Below are 15,591 nucleotides of genomic sequence, written 5' to 3'. Positions count from 1 at the left end.
TCGAATAACTCTTTTTTACCATACAAATCGTAAAGGGCCGAACCTCTTTGGTCGAATACCCTTGGTGCAATCACTACTCCTTCTACTTCGGTCAAATCTAGTGTAAGTGTTATTCTTCCAATCGGTTTTGCTAAGAATCTATTACGCTATTCTTTCCTCACTCTTTCTAATCAACTGTGGTAGGGAATTAGCATCGGATCCTGGATCTTAGCTCTCTACCAAAATTGCTCTTTAGGTGTTGCGGTTTTGGTAAGTATTCCTCTCTCTCATTGGCTAAGGTGGCCGAATGTTTATAGTTAAGGTAAGGGGACTTGTGTTAGATACGAGTCATCTCTTATTCTGGTTTAATAGTTAAGATTAATACAGATCTAAGTAGTACGTGATCAAGAAAAAGCTATTAGGGATTTGTGTTCCAGGTAAGGTTAATGTGAGGTTTCGGTTTTTAGTAAGATATGTATTAAACGTGCGATTAATCGAAGGGTGATAACGATTGTAGGTTTGGGGCTAAGGAGATCGCATCACGCTTGCTTACCAGGTGTGTACATACACTGCACACACACAATGAATTGGCAAAAGCCGAAATGCTGAAAACCCGAAAAGTTGAAATGTCGAAAAGTCAAAAGTTGGGCTACGGTAGTCACACGAGTGCACGAACACTTGTAGAAAAGAAACCGATAAGTTGCCTGAGGCCCACGGGCGATTCCGTGAACTTGGGTTGAGAATTGGCCAAATGGGCTGCAATGGGCTAAATGATGGGCTGTTGTGCCTATAATAGGCAAAGATTGATAAGTGATGCTATGTGTTAGAAAATTTATATGTGAGCATGAGTATAATATGATTTGGGCCTGATAGGCCACATGAAGGTGAATTGGGCCTAGTGGGCCATGAGAATATGAACTGGGCCAGATGGGCCATTTGAATAAGATTGGGCTTAATGGGTTATATACATGTATGTAGGGGTATTAGGCCTAGTATATGGTGACTACATAAAACTTAATTAATTAATTGAGACCGTGGACAAGTCATAGGGTTAAGGTGTGGCAACTGGTATATGCATGTCTAGGATTGGACCTAGGGAGAGCTTGGTACTTAAGTAGTCTTAACGACCCACCTCCTCTTCTCTGGAATCCTACATGGTGCATAGTATTCGTTCACTCTAGCTCGCAGGGCTTGTTCATGGGCCAAGGTGAGTGAAAATCGTAATTAAGGGAAAATTATCAAAATACCCCTAAAGGTGAAGATGACCAAAATACCCCTATGTGTTGAATATAAGTTTTGTGGATGTGACATGTGTACATATGATGTTCTGCTTAGGTTGCATATGGGGTGGGAATTATGGTACGGAGGAAGTATATGAGGATCACATGGTTGCCTGACAATCGTAGATCCACCGACGACTTTTAAAGCCCAATATGTAAATGAAGGTAGTTCCGTAACCGGGCTACCATTGGTGTGTGGGCTGGGTGGGTCGATATTTATATCCCCACATGGTGTGATGGGGGACGGAGCTGGTGTGTAGCGGATGGATAATTTGAATGGGATTGCATTGCATGTTTGATGTATGATTTTTTTTTTGAATGCTTGTTTTCCGTCGAGGGTTGTACACACTGAGTTTGCGAAAACACACCCCCTCTTTTATTTTATTTTCAGGTGATGCTTAGTAGACGGTTCAATGTTTGGAGGGACTCTAGGTGGCCAGCTAGCAAGACAAACTTGGACTTTTTTTTAAAGCTTATAAGTTTTATTTTATTAAGTATGTTTCAGACCAGATTGTAATAAGGTTTTCATTATGCTATTATTACTTGAAGTATTATTATTTCCATTGTAATTACGAGAAGTTGAACATGGGTTTCCTAAATTATAGTATGTTTTCTACGTTTTTGTAACTTACTTTCTAAGTGATAAGTTTTCTTAAATCAAATGCTTAAAACAAGGCTTTCGCAACTGAAAGGTGTGTTTATTAAGGTTTCTTTTGTTTAAGAAGGGTTTTCAATAAAAACACAGTTTTCGCTAAAACACTTCAATGTAACACGTCAGATTTGGCCATAATGTCCGGGCCTGGTTTGGGGTGTTACATAGGAATTTTCTCACATAAACGAACATTTATGAATTGAGAATCTGAAACAAATTTTGGATCTCAAATAACCATGTAAATCCCAAATCGTTTTCATATTTGACCCTAATACCATGCCATACGTATCTTAATCCTTTACTAAGTTCACATTGACATCATATATTACTATATGCATATCATTTCAATCCCTGTAACATCATATACATGTTATACCATTCACATAAGAATTTCATTTCATTTACGTACCTTGTACTTATTCATACTTGTCATATATTTCACACCTTGCAAATTAGTCCATTTGATGCCAAAAGTCACTAAATTCATAATAAGAAATTATAGGCAAAATAGCACAATTCAAACATAACATAAAACAACATAGTAAGTTCTATATGAACTTACATGGAAAAACAACAAACGAACAATTCTCTAAAAACTAATCATCAATTTTGTCTTTTCCCCGATTATCCTTGTTTTGGTACAATTATCGATCTATACAATAATTCATTTCAATTTATCAATTCCAAACATCTTATATCATCCTATTATATCCATAAATAAGTTCAATTTCATTTTTTGAATGCCCCTAAAGTTTTACATTTTATTCAATTTAGTCCCTAAAACTGAATTTGCCATAACTTTTAAATTTGAGCTTCTATTTCAAAATCGATCTTAATAACATTCTTTTAGGAGCCTATATCATCTAAAATTATAGAAATTTTACACTAATTTTGAAATCTATACACTTTAGTCCCTATATTGAAAAATTAGCAAATCAATTTTACAATCTAATCATTTTCACATCTAAGCTTAAAATCTATCAATTTAACATCAAATGCTTTAACAATCATCAATGGAAGCTTTTAGAAACCTTAAAAATTTTGTAAATTGCTACATGGGCTAGCTAAATCAAGTTCCCACAACTTCAAAAATATAATAATTACAAAAAAAAAATGACTAAATTGATCATACCTAATTAAGGTTGAAAGTTTGAAAGCTCAAACCCTATTCTTTCTTCTTTTCCTACGGGTGGAGAAGATGAATTGGAAAAATATTTTGTTTTATTTTTATACTTAAGCTTAATATTTAATTAATCTACATTAATTTAATTAATTGTAATTATTTCAACTTAAGCAAAGTTGGTGGATTACAATTCACATCCACCACCGATTGTCATATACTAATGGCCCAATTACTCAATTGGTCCTTCGGCTATTTAAAAATTCATAGCGATAAATTTTTATAATTTTTACAATTTAGTCATTGTACCATAATTATCTTTCAATGTGACAAAGTTAAGGGACCAAACTTTAAGTAACCTTTATACCAACCTCATAAATATTAAATATTAATATTTAAGGACTCGAACATCGAAAATGTAGTTCTGAAACCAACGTTTTTGACATTACTGAAAAATGGGCTATTACAGTTTCCTTTGATTGAGTTGATAGAGGAAACCATAGAGGTTTCCTAGATTCAGTAGAATTAGGGTTGGAAATGAACCAAGCTTGAATGAATGGACCTTTGTTTATGTTTGTTTGTTTATTTTAAGTTTGTTTGTGTTCGTTTCATGTTCCTTAAGAATTTCAAAATTTTTGCTCTTTTTTGTTTATTTAAAATTATGCGTGTTCCTATTTGTTCGTTTAAACGAACATGTTCGTGAACATTAAACGAACATGTTCTCAAACATGTTCAACATGAACATATAATTGAACATGTTCACGAACAATGTTCATGAATAATAAACAAATAAACAAACAATAAACACATTCACATATTACTTTTAGATATACAATAATCAAATATAAATATTATAAATAAAAAATAAAAACTATAATAATTTTATTAATATATACTAATGAAACAATAAATGAACTTTAAATAATTTATTAAACGAATTTTAAATGAGCATAAACTAGTTTATTCATGAACATAAATAAATTGAATAAACTTTATTTATGTTTAATTCATTTAATAAAGCCTCAAAATTTTATTTATATTCATTTATTTAACTTCGTAACTAAACAGAATAGAACAATCATTAACTTTCTTATATTGGAAGGAGCGCTCCTATGAAGGAGAAACCCTCTAGGGCCTTGCTAGGCTTTGCAAATATTAGTAATTACTAAAGCCATATATTGAAGATAAAATAATATTTTGGTATTTTAGACTTTAAAAATAATGTTAGGAGTTAATAAATGTTGTATAAGGTATAATAAAATATTAAAAAGAAATATTTATTTTGTATAAACCGAAACATTGTATTTCGGGTGGTAGGTGTAAAAATTTATATAGTAACAAAACTTAAAAGTATTTTTATTCTAATTTATTATGGAAACAGAGTATTGGGATCCATCAGGTGTGAATACAGTGCCATGCAATTAATAGTTCTTGTTATGATCATGAATCTAGTGCAACATTAAAACAACTTGCTTGCAAATTCATCAATGGGGATTCCTTCTATACGAGAATAACTGGATTTTTTGGCTAAATTTCTCAACTGTGATAAGCTTCTGCCTAATTGCAATGCTACCTTCATTTCAAACAACGCTCCCTGTTCTCTTTTCTTCACATCACTTTCATCCAAAGTCGATTCAATCGATTCCTGCATATATTTAAAGAAGCCGGCGTTGTTCCTATACATCTCAAACACCATACCAACTTGGCCGCCATGCTCGAAAGTGTTAACAGCTGAAGCTAAAGCTCCTGTAATGGTTGCCACTATTGCTGCCCAAGGTCCGATATTGGAAGACCCCATGAAAGTAGATGCCAAAGCTGCAATTCCAGTTAGTAATGTCCCTGATGTAGCTAAAACTTTGTTTATCTTCAATGCTTTGTTGCCTAATCTCTCATAATCTTCACTGTCTTTTCTCTTAATCACCTCAACGATTTCCCTCATTTCCATTTCGAGCTCCTTAGTCCACCCATTGCCCATCTCCACCTTTCTATTGATATTATCTTTCTGAGACTCGTTTCTAGGCCACCAAACAGCATGCTCTAAACTTTCCGGGAATTTTTCAAGCATTACACCACCTAGCAGGGCAAGAGGGTAAGCTTTATCAATGACCAAGATTTTTCCCATAACATCTTTCACATCTTCTTTGCTTGGGGAACCAACAGTGATTAGGGTTTGTACTTGGCTCCCAAGCTGCTTAAACAATTTCGTTGCCTTACGTTGCTCTTCCACAAGCTGTGAAGGTTGGATCTTGTTCATAATCACCAACGTTGCAGTGGCTGCTGAGAATAAGAGAATGGAACCCAACTTCAAGCCCAAAACAGAAACACCATGGCTAGTTGCTGTAACACCAGCCATAGTTGCACCAGTAAGAATCATCATGTTAGTGGAGTTAAGAAGAAGGGTGTTCCAGTTTTCTCGTTGATTGCCGATATTCTTGTGCATCTCCACTCTATCGGCAACAGTTTCTAAGACAGCATAAAGTTGCATGGTAGCCATTGAAACAGATGAGGTTTCTTGAACCAATGGTGTCTTAGTGACGGCGCATTTTTCATTCGGGATTGTGTTGATAAACCCATTCCCAGTATTATATTCCTCATTCAAATTTTGGGTCGATACTTTTGGAACTGATGGAGAAGAAGCCATGTGACAGGGTTGTTCTTCTTTGAGATGGGAAACAAGCAAGGTTTTCTTGTAGAGAAAGCCAAGGGGAAACTCTAGAGCCTCATTTATAGCAACCGAGGAGCCAATGACTGTAAGTGATCTAGTGCTACAGCAAAGTTTGAATATAAATCCATAAATATACTCTTTCATCCCTAATATTATAATATCTAGAAATATAATTCAAAATTAGAATCTATTTATCATTAGTATTAAATTCAAGTATTACAACACAAATATGTATTAATTAAATTATCTATCACATATGGTATATGTTAAACATCCCAATCTAGTAAGTTGAATATTATTTTGGAAATTTACAACAATGAATTTGAATTAAGTATGAATAATATATATTTTGGAATGAGTATCAATTTTGGGTCAATGTATAATTTGATATATGAATTTTAATTTTTGTAATTGTATACATGAAATTTGAATTGTGATTTATATGTATACATAAAATTTTGATTTTGATTCAATTATATACATTTAAAGAAATAAATACCCCACATTTATTTGCATATTATATTAATATTGTTTGTGCATGTAATATATCAACGTAAAATTATGCTAATTAGATAATGTTGTTAGTCATTTGTGAAAATTAAATCAAATCAAAATATCATGTATAAAATCGCACAAAATCAAAGTTCATTTATGACATTACTAATTGAATATTAATTGAACCCAAAGTTAATGTATGAATTTGATTTTTATTTCTATGATTTGATTTCAAAGTCATCATACTGTAAAGTAAATTTGGATAATTTATACTACCCTCATTCTGTAAACCCACTATATTAAAACTTGCAAAAAAACAGTGGATATAAATATCCAAATCTATACTATCTATTGATCAATGATCCCAAGGTCCTTTGCCGTTGGCTTACCCTATTGGCTTCCATAATCTTCAAGTTGATCAGGATTGTTTCCTCTTTGGGGTATTAGCAATGGAAGTGATAAAACCAAGTCCATGGCGACTTTTGCGTAGCGTGTAGGCGAGTTTGATTCTATTGGTTCAATAGTAAGTAAGGTCTCAATAAGCTTTCTCATAGGCAGTCTATTTGTATTACCGTTAACATTCTTTGAGACTGACCTCAAACTAACTGACGTAATCTGCTCTCTCTTGCATATGAACTTTACATAACTAAATCAAGTAGAGTCGAGTTTTTGAATATTTGGGTTTTACTAAAGGGATTTTTTCTTTTTTGAAGTATTTTTATTTTTCAAAAGATGCTATCGAAATATTTTCTTAGCTAGTATATAATAATTATTATTTTAATAAAACATCATTTAAGGTTTTAATAAAAATTCTTCAAAAACAAATCTCAACATTTAGGAAGTTCGAATCCTTTTAAAAATCATTTTGAAATACTTCTTAGAGGTTTGACATGTAACATAAAATAAATGCCCGATGTTTTTTGGGTTAAAATGAAGTCGTTTGGATTGAAGAAAGTACTAATTTTATCATAATTTAAAATTTTAAAAATTTTAAATAAAATCATAATTTTTTTTTATTACTATTTTTTCATGTGATTGGAGGTACCCGAGGTCACGTGTAAGCCACAGAGGACTTAAAACGACCAAAACACACGTGTAAGCTACAGAGGACTTAAAACGACCAAAACAATGCAGGACCCTTGCCCAAGGGCCTATGTGTCAGTATCTAGGGTCTAGGTATCAGTACCTAGGTCCCTGTACTGTAGATTTTGGCATTCTGCCAAGTCAGGGTGCGATACCCTTGGCAAAGGTACCGGACCCTAGGCCCCTGAAATTGAGAATCAGTCCAAAAACACTTAAAATCATGCCTAAACATGTCCATATCATTTTCATATGTTCCAAAACATAAAAATCTAATTTAAAACACATTTGAACTCATAATTCGAAGCATAAATATCCAAGTCAAATAATGGAATAAAACTTGGATAATTACATTAAAACAACTTAAATTTTCAAATCAAAATTTACAAATACCACAATCAAATTAGGTCCTTATGTACATGCAAAATCCTTATACAATAACACTAATATAAATATGTTACAACCTCAAGTGAGTTGTGACATGAAGCTCCCAAGCTCGGACCTTATGCTTTTCACTCGTATCTTACCTACGTGTTTTAAACCATTAACGCGTGAGCTTTAAAAAGCTTAGTAAGTACTCAAAGATAAGTCAACTTATCCTATCCTAAAATAAATGTTGAGTCTCTTATCAAGAACTATTCAAGATTCATTTCCATTATATTATGCCATTTTTCAACTAATTCAAATTTGATTATCGAATTATGGAACTCAACATACTGGTCAATGGTTCTTTAACAATTCACAATAGAAATTCATGTTGAAGATCATCATCAAGGTTATTGATATTTTCCATTCTAAGTCCATAGCCCTTTTCACTTAACTTTCTAACTTATTCACGGGTGAGTACCACTTATGGCTATGAGAAGTGGGAAAACTCACATGGGAATAATTTAGAAAGTTAAGTTTATAAAAAGAAAAATTTATAAATCCAAAAACCAAATAAATTTAGGAAAAACGTAAGCAGAATAATTTAAAAGTCCAAAGTCCATCATATGTCCGCATGCCATGTTTGATCCTAGTCTCAAGCATTACTTGAGATGGTTGAAACTATGGGGTGAGCTAACTAGCATAAACATAATATTATTCATATATCATTCATCATTAATAACATTGTAACACAAACATAGCATAAGCATTACCATTCAAAAGTGTCATGGAAAAAACATAATACATAATGATTTCTTACCCCAACCATCCGCTATACACCACAAATTCCCCAGAACTCATCTGCCAAACTCCATACATTGCGAGTTGGGCTCGATGTGGTTAAACCACCATTATATGTAATGAAGATATACTGCCATTCAAAATAAATATGATATAATCGTTGTTCTCCTCATTACTCCCAGTGCAGTGCACTGATAACATATATGCGGACTTAATATGCCTCCATTACTTCACGGAACTCCTCCTTCATCCACATAATCCCATCCTATGCACATGTAATATGTCATACAAATTTCAATTAAAATCATGTTTCCATTACATTCCCATTTCAATAGCATGTTTTGCATGCTCATAACAACATTCACTTTCATTCGATAATAACATTTATCAATCATTTAGTTTCACCATCAATACAGTGACATTCCAACATGTCATAGTTTCATTATCATTCATAAGAAATTTTCCAGTGCATGTGTAGCAGTCTTTCATATATTTCACAACATTTTACCCAAACATACATTTCATTTTTATTCTAATACGTGCTACTCATACAACCAGCATACATTATATCACAAAATAATTCATATTAATTCATATCAATACCAGACATTCAAACATTCAATCAGTCATGCAACATTGCAAACATGCCATTTATTTAAGGTTCGAAACGTACGTGATTCAGCCACATTAAAATCACTTAGCCATTTAACTAAGTTTGACCAACAAGCTTAATCATCATTTTAAGTATTAAAAATATTATTTAACATTTAAATTTTATAGGTTGGAACCCACACCTTATTTTTGTACAACTGTAGCACTACTTACCAAACTTGCGATTCCTCCTTTAGACTTAAATTGAACCTAAATTAAAATACAATATTTATCGAGTTAAAATGTTTCCAAATCAGCCCTAAAGCACCCTCTTAAAGGTTCAATCAAATTAGCATTACCGTAATAATTTTTTGTCTAAATCGACTAGGCTACTTACACTGATTTGATGCCAAACATACGTACGAATGAGTTTTGCAGTCATTGATGATCCGAGAAGTTTAAATCAGCATATAAACATAATTAATCCCCAAAAATCAGTAACCAAAACCCCTGTTCAGATTTTAAACCAATCGACCAAAGAAGAAATTAGTAATAAAGAAAAACAGTGCAAGATCTCGCACAAGTTTGCACTTTGCACCACCCATTACCCTGATCTGAGTTGTCGGATGAACATCTTTCTGAATTATCAATTAGGAACGTTTAAATCAGAACCAAATAGAGGGAAAAATCTAAAAAATTAAAATAGTAGGGGCGAAAATTGAAGAGAAACGACAATCCCAAAACAATGGTACTCTAAGGGCGTGGCAACACCATTTGAGGTGACAAAAGAGGCAAATCTGGGGTGCTACAAGGAGGGATCTTTGGACAACCAAAAAGCAAAATTTTAAGGGCTAGAATGATGACTTATTGGATATAAAAATAGTAGCCAAAAATCGGATCACAAAGTATAAGAACAGAGAAAAAAAATAGGATTTACTGGCATTGATATGAACAAGGGAGAGGGAGTGGCAATGGACAGTAAAAGAGGATGTTAGGAGAGAAAAAAAGGGAATTTTAGGGCAGAAAATAAGGATGGTTTAGGAGGTCTAAATGTTCAATGAGGTGACTGGACAAACAAAAATAAAAAAAACAGGGCAACACAACTGTGATGAAATCCCAAAAAAAGGAAGAAACTTTGAGAGGAAAAAAATAAGAGAGGAGAGGAGAACTGCTAGGGTAGGAGAAAAAATAGACTTAAAGGCTGAAAAGTAAGTGAAAAAGTGATATTTATACTTAGGTTAAAAGGCATGAGTAGCATAAAAACAGGGGGAAGGAGAAAAATTAGCAAAATTAAGCTATTTTGCAAGGGAAGGTTGTTGAACTCGAGTTTTTAAGTGAATTGTACTGGCTGTAGCAGTTTAATTTCAGTAAAATCGAAATAGTAGTTTTGTAACCACAAATGTTAAAAAGAAAATTTTATTTTAATATTATGATATGATATATATTATGATAGGAATGTTGCAGGAAAATTTCGATCAGAAAATTCTATTAATTATGTGGTTAATTAGAAAAATGACTAAAAAAAGTGCATTCTCGGGACTCCGTTCCTGTAAGTTAATTAAAAAATATTTTTAATAAATATTTACGAATTTAGTTGTGTAGTTAATTAAATTTTAGTTAAGTGAATTTGCTGGAATTAAAAATAATTAGGTAAAAGGATTAACTTGCAATAGAGGTAAAAAGTTTAATTATAGATTAAAGAAAAGCTAAAGGGACTGAATAGAAAGTTATGCCATTATTATAGTTGAGGCGATTTAATAAGGAAAATATGAGATTTTTAGTTAAAATATATATTAATATATTAACTTAATATTTAAGTATTAATATTATAATATAATATATTATTATATTATATATCAAAAACATAAAGTAAAAGAAACAAATGAAAAAAAAAGGAAAGAAACAGAATAGGTAGGACGAAACAAGGGAGAAAAAGGGAGAAAGAAAAAGAAAGGAAAAAAAATTAGAGATTTTTAAGGTTTAAACTCAAATTGGTAAGTCAATTTAACTCCTTTTCTTATAATTTTTGAGTTTTTATGATCTTAGAATAAAATACTACTTAGTATATGTTGAAAATTTGAAAGTTAATAGATTTTTGGACATGGTTTATGTTGAATTAATTGATGAATTAGGGGTTGAATTAATAGAATTTCAAGTTAGAATTGGGTAAAGGATAAGATTGCATGAATTTCTTTTTTTTCAAGCCTAGGGACGAAATTAGAATTAATGAAAAGTTTAGTGGCAAAATGATAATTTTTCCTAAAGTGTAGATTGAACTCAATAGAATATAAATTGAATGAAATTGATGATTAAATTTATTTATATAGATCCAGACGATTTAAATATGAGGTTAGATCGAGGCAAGGAAAAAGTCTCGAATTAGTAGTCTTTACTAACAAACAAATATCGAGGTAAGTTCGTGTGACTTGAATTGAATTCTTTAATGCTTGAATTGCATGTTTATGTGACATGAATGTGATTTGAATGTTTAATGTATGGTAAATGATGAAATGATTGAACATATTTGATAAAAAGGAAAAATAATTCCGGTGAATAAAAGGAATTCGATGGATCACAGAAAAAGGATGTTACATGGGAAAATAAAAGGATTTGGCCCGAAAGGGTAATCTAAATCGAGCTTAATAGAGTATTTGTCACTAAAAGGATTTAGCCTAGACTGGTAATCCTGAAAAATACTCTTTGAGCATATGTTACAGGGAATTTAGTTTGGATCGGTAATTCTGCTGTGTGGAATGAGACTCGGGAGTGTGCTCCCTGAAAAAGATAAATATGAATTGACGGAATTGAACTTGTACACCATAAGTGTGCTACTAGAAATCCATCGAAATTCTGATAAATTCAACGGGAAAAATATAGAAAATGGAAAATACGTGAAATCATGAAATTGATGAGCTCATCATTCATCTATGTATTGAAATTATATGATGTTATTTGACTAATCCATTGGTTGAGTTTGTATGTGTTAGGCAAGTATTCTATTGTTATGGACATGTACATGTTTGATTTAATTTTCATGTAAGTATATGGTAAGTTAATTCTTGTTACATGAACTTACTAAGTACTAAGTGCTTACCCTGTTTCATTTTTCCCTGTTTTATAGTGTTAAGCTCGAGAGGTCGGAAATAGGTCGGAGCCATATCACACTATCAACCATCACATTTTGGTATATAAAAATGTTATACTAATGTTAATGTTGAAGTCTATGGTTGTAAACCTTTCTATTGGCATAGCTAGTGTGAACTTGGTTTTGAAATGTTAATAAGTCGAATTATGATTATGCATAAACACATATTGATGAGTGTTTAAAATGGTTTGAAACAATATTGAAATTGCTTGGTTGGTATTGAAACAATTTGGTTTAGGTACTGGATGAAAACGGGTAAGAAACGAGGCTTGGATATAGCTTTGTTTTTGTCTACACAGGTAGACAGGATGTGTGTCCAGGCTGTTTGTGACACACGGTCTGCTACATAGGCGTGAGACCTTTAATAATGAAATTTTTTGGGGATTTTACGAAAAGTTCCCTATCATCCCGATGTAGTCCCGAATCATTTCTAATACATTTTTTTTGGACCTCGAGGGCCCATCTAAGGGATGTTATGATGAATTTCAGGATTTGAAAAGTATTTGACTGATTTAGTTGTAAATATTCCGTAAACTCCGGTAATGCCTCGTAACCTTGTTCCGGCGACAGATACCGGTTGGGGGTGTTATATTGGCTCCTTGTTTTCTCTTAAACACTAGGCCAATTACTCATTATTGAAATAATTTTACCAAATTTAAATAAAAAAATTGGGATGTTACATGTTTGAAGTAAAATTTGCAAAATAATAAAAATAGTGTAAGGGAAGGAATTTGAACTTGGATTTCAAGAACAATTTCAGCAACATTTAACCAATAGGCCAGTAACTCATTTTTCCCCCCAGAAACACAGATAATCTCAAAAATTTGGACATGACCTCTCTCTCACTCTCGGTTCACAAAGCAAATTCCACTAACCCTCGATTTTTGGGATGTGACATTGCCCCCTCAAAAAATAAAAAAATTGATTTAATCCTTTAAAATTGATAAAGATATAGATTATTAAAATCGTGAAATTGCATTTTTACTATTGTAAAAATATACAATTTAATTCCGCCCCCCCCAAAAATTTTTTTTTGGCTCCGCCACTGGTTATGAGACATTAAGTAAATCTTATCATCCCTTGTTTGTTTCTCTATTAGGGGCATATAAAGACATAGATTTTAATCACAGTTTCATGTTTTATAGCTCATAGCTAACCTTATTATATAAATATAGTCTTTTAACTTATTATTTCTCTAACATATCCCACTTTAGAGTACATTTTGAAATTTATAGTCATAAACACATCTTGTTATCAATATTTTGGTTCAAATAGCCCATAGTAAACATTAGGGAAATGAACTGAATACATGAGACTCCCTCCAAAACACACCAAGGAGCACATAGTGTTAGGTACCAAATCACATCCCTCTCAAACACATTAAAATGCACTAAAGTGCCAAGACACCAAACACACCAAAGAGCACCAAAGTGCTAAGCTCAAAAGCAACAAAGAATACACGTAATGTGTGCAATGCTCGAAGGTAACATAACTCCCAGTACAAGACTTCGGATACAGGACTCTAGGTATACATAAATCCCCATTAGCATGCCAATCCCTATCTTTCTTTTTCTTTTTGATCCAAATCCATTTTTCCTTCTTATAATGGAATGACTTTCATTCATGTTTATTATTATTATTATTATTATTATTATTATTATTATTATTATTATTATTATTATCCAAGATGATGACATCATCACCATTGTCTCTATTCTCCTTGTTTTGAAGACTACCATTAGCAGGTTTACTCACTTTTACTGTTGAATCTAGCAAAAAAAAAAACATAGATTCTGCTAGCCATAAGCTTAAATCCATTCAATCTATACATCTCCCTTCATGCATTGGTCATTGATGATAATCTAACAAAACAAAAATTTTATTCACTTTTGTTCCTCTTTTGCGAGATAAATAAATCAACAACTCTACCATGGTATTAGAACATCAATCATAGTCTTTTGTAGTGAAGCCTTAGTAGAAGATTTTTGATAAACAAAGTCACAGAATATGATTTCATTCTTATTAGATAATGTTCAATTTTTGCATCATAACTTTCTCTCGACTCTTTTTTCCTATTAGAAAGTTTCTTTAAAACAAATCACATCAAACCTTTCTAAATCTCTTAAGGTATGTAAGTTTCCAATGAGAGTCTTCCATTTTGTAGTCAATCATATTTGATTCAAAAACGTTGCCTTAAATCAATTTTTTTATGGTTAAGCCAATTATATGATATTATTAAAAGTGCCAAGATTCGAAAATATAGAGGTAATATCAATATTATCTTTATAATAGCCAGTTTAGAAACCCATATCTTAAAGGGTAATTACCTTATCCAACCTACAAGAATATAAAAAATACGTGAAAATGAATGGGAAAAATCCCAAGAGCACACTAGGTAACAACTTTTTTCGAGAAAAGAAAAAGAATAAAAATTTAAGGGAAAATGAAAAACCCTAATGTAATAACCTGATATTCTGCAATGTCAGAAACAATAGTTCGGGGACCACAATTCTGATGATAGAGTAATAATATTTACGAGTTCATTATTTTGTTTTATTGATGTTTGAATTGGTAAAATTCAGTTAGCAGGTTAGAAATAAAAATGTACGTACTAAACCGTAAAAAAATTTTAAGGTTCAAAGTGGTAAATAACCACTCTTGCATGGTAGTACCGATTGTGTCAATGTTTAGTGGAAACACCTGTTAATTTTCATTTAATGATGAAACTAAGATGTTAAGTGTTATATGTTGAAATGGATGGAAAGGGAGTCTCATTCTCGTTTTCCTTCACCGAAACCATAGTTCTCTGTATAAGAAAGAAAAGCTCTAAGCTTTCTTGATTAATTGGTTTTGCATATAAGTGTTTCCAAAGCCCTATTCTTCATGAGTTCATGTTTTTGAGATTCTTGTATCTCGATTTAGCTAACTTTCATGTCTACTTTTAAAACGTTAAAGTTTAAAGTGTTGTCATTGATGAACTGAATGTATTAATGTTTATATCAAAAATCAAATCAACCCATTGATAACAGAGGGAAAGGAAAACTCTTGGAATAGTCTCTAATATCATGTTCTACTGCTGTACCAAGTAAGTTTATAGGGTGTTGTTATGTTTATTTATGATACGTTTGAATGTGAACGTAATGGAAAATTGTTAGTAAACTTGTATTGGTAAAATGAGAAAATGTGTTAAATTGTAAAAAGAAAGTCTAGTTATGTGTGTGTTGCCCGAATGAACAAATGATACAATTGGCATGCTAATCAAGGTACCTGCGCATTGTACGGAAAGAAGGAAAATGTGAAGAAGATGCAAGAAGTTTACTGAAGGTTTCTGAAACCTTGTATTTTTTACGAATTTCCAATTTAATATCTTCGGAGATTCTGGAGTGTTATCGGTTGGAAAACTCTTATGAGCAATCT

At 32.1% G+C, this 15,591-nt stretch overlaps 1 protein-coding gene and 1 long non-coding RNA gene across 7 annotated transcripts; both read right to left on the bottom strand.

Annotated features, from left to right (window-relative positions):
* Positions 1-4,447: 4,447 nt before the first annotated feature.
* LOC108485996 (probable F-box protein At4g22030) lies at positions 4,448-5,840 on the bottom strand. The gene has a single exon (XM_017789827.2). The coding sequence runs from the start codon at positions 5,838-5,840 to the stop codon at positions 4,491-4,493; it is 1,350 nt and encodes a 449-aa protein (XP_017645316.2). The 3' UTR covers positions 4,448-4,490.
* A 1,731-nt stretch (positions 5,841-7,571) lies between these two features.
* LOC108486711 (uncharacterized) lies at positions 7,572-10,325 on the bottom strand. 6 transcript variants are annotated; one of them, XR_008283935.1, is made up of 4 exons: positions 9,638-10,260; positions 9,427-9,539; positions 9,233-9,299; positions 8,382-8,703 (listed from the first exon to the last, which is right to left on the bottom strand). It is a non-coding gene; the product is annotated as an uncharacterized LOC108486711 (long non-coding RNA). The 6 variants fall into 6 exon arrangements; XR_001871523.2 differs by lacking the exon at positions 9,233-9,299 and adding an exon at positions 7,572-7,798 and having other exon boundaries at positions 8,458-8,703; positions 9,427-10,251; XR_008283937.1 differs by having other exon boundaries at positions 9,427-10,256.
* Between the last annotated feature and the right edge of the window lie 5,266 nt (positions 10,326-15,591).

This window comes from Gossypium arboreum, chromosome 6, assembly GCF_025698485.1.
Source record: "Gossypium arboreum isolate Shixiya-1 chromosome 6, ASM2569848v2, whole genome shotgun sequence".
Classification (NCBI taxonomy): Eukaryota; Viridiplantae; Streptophyta; class Magnoliopsida; order Malvales; family Malvaceae; genus Gossypium; species Gossypium arboreum.
This window is presented reverse-complemented; position numbering and strand designations above follow the sequence as displayed.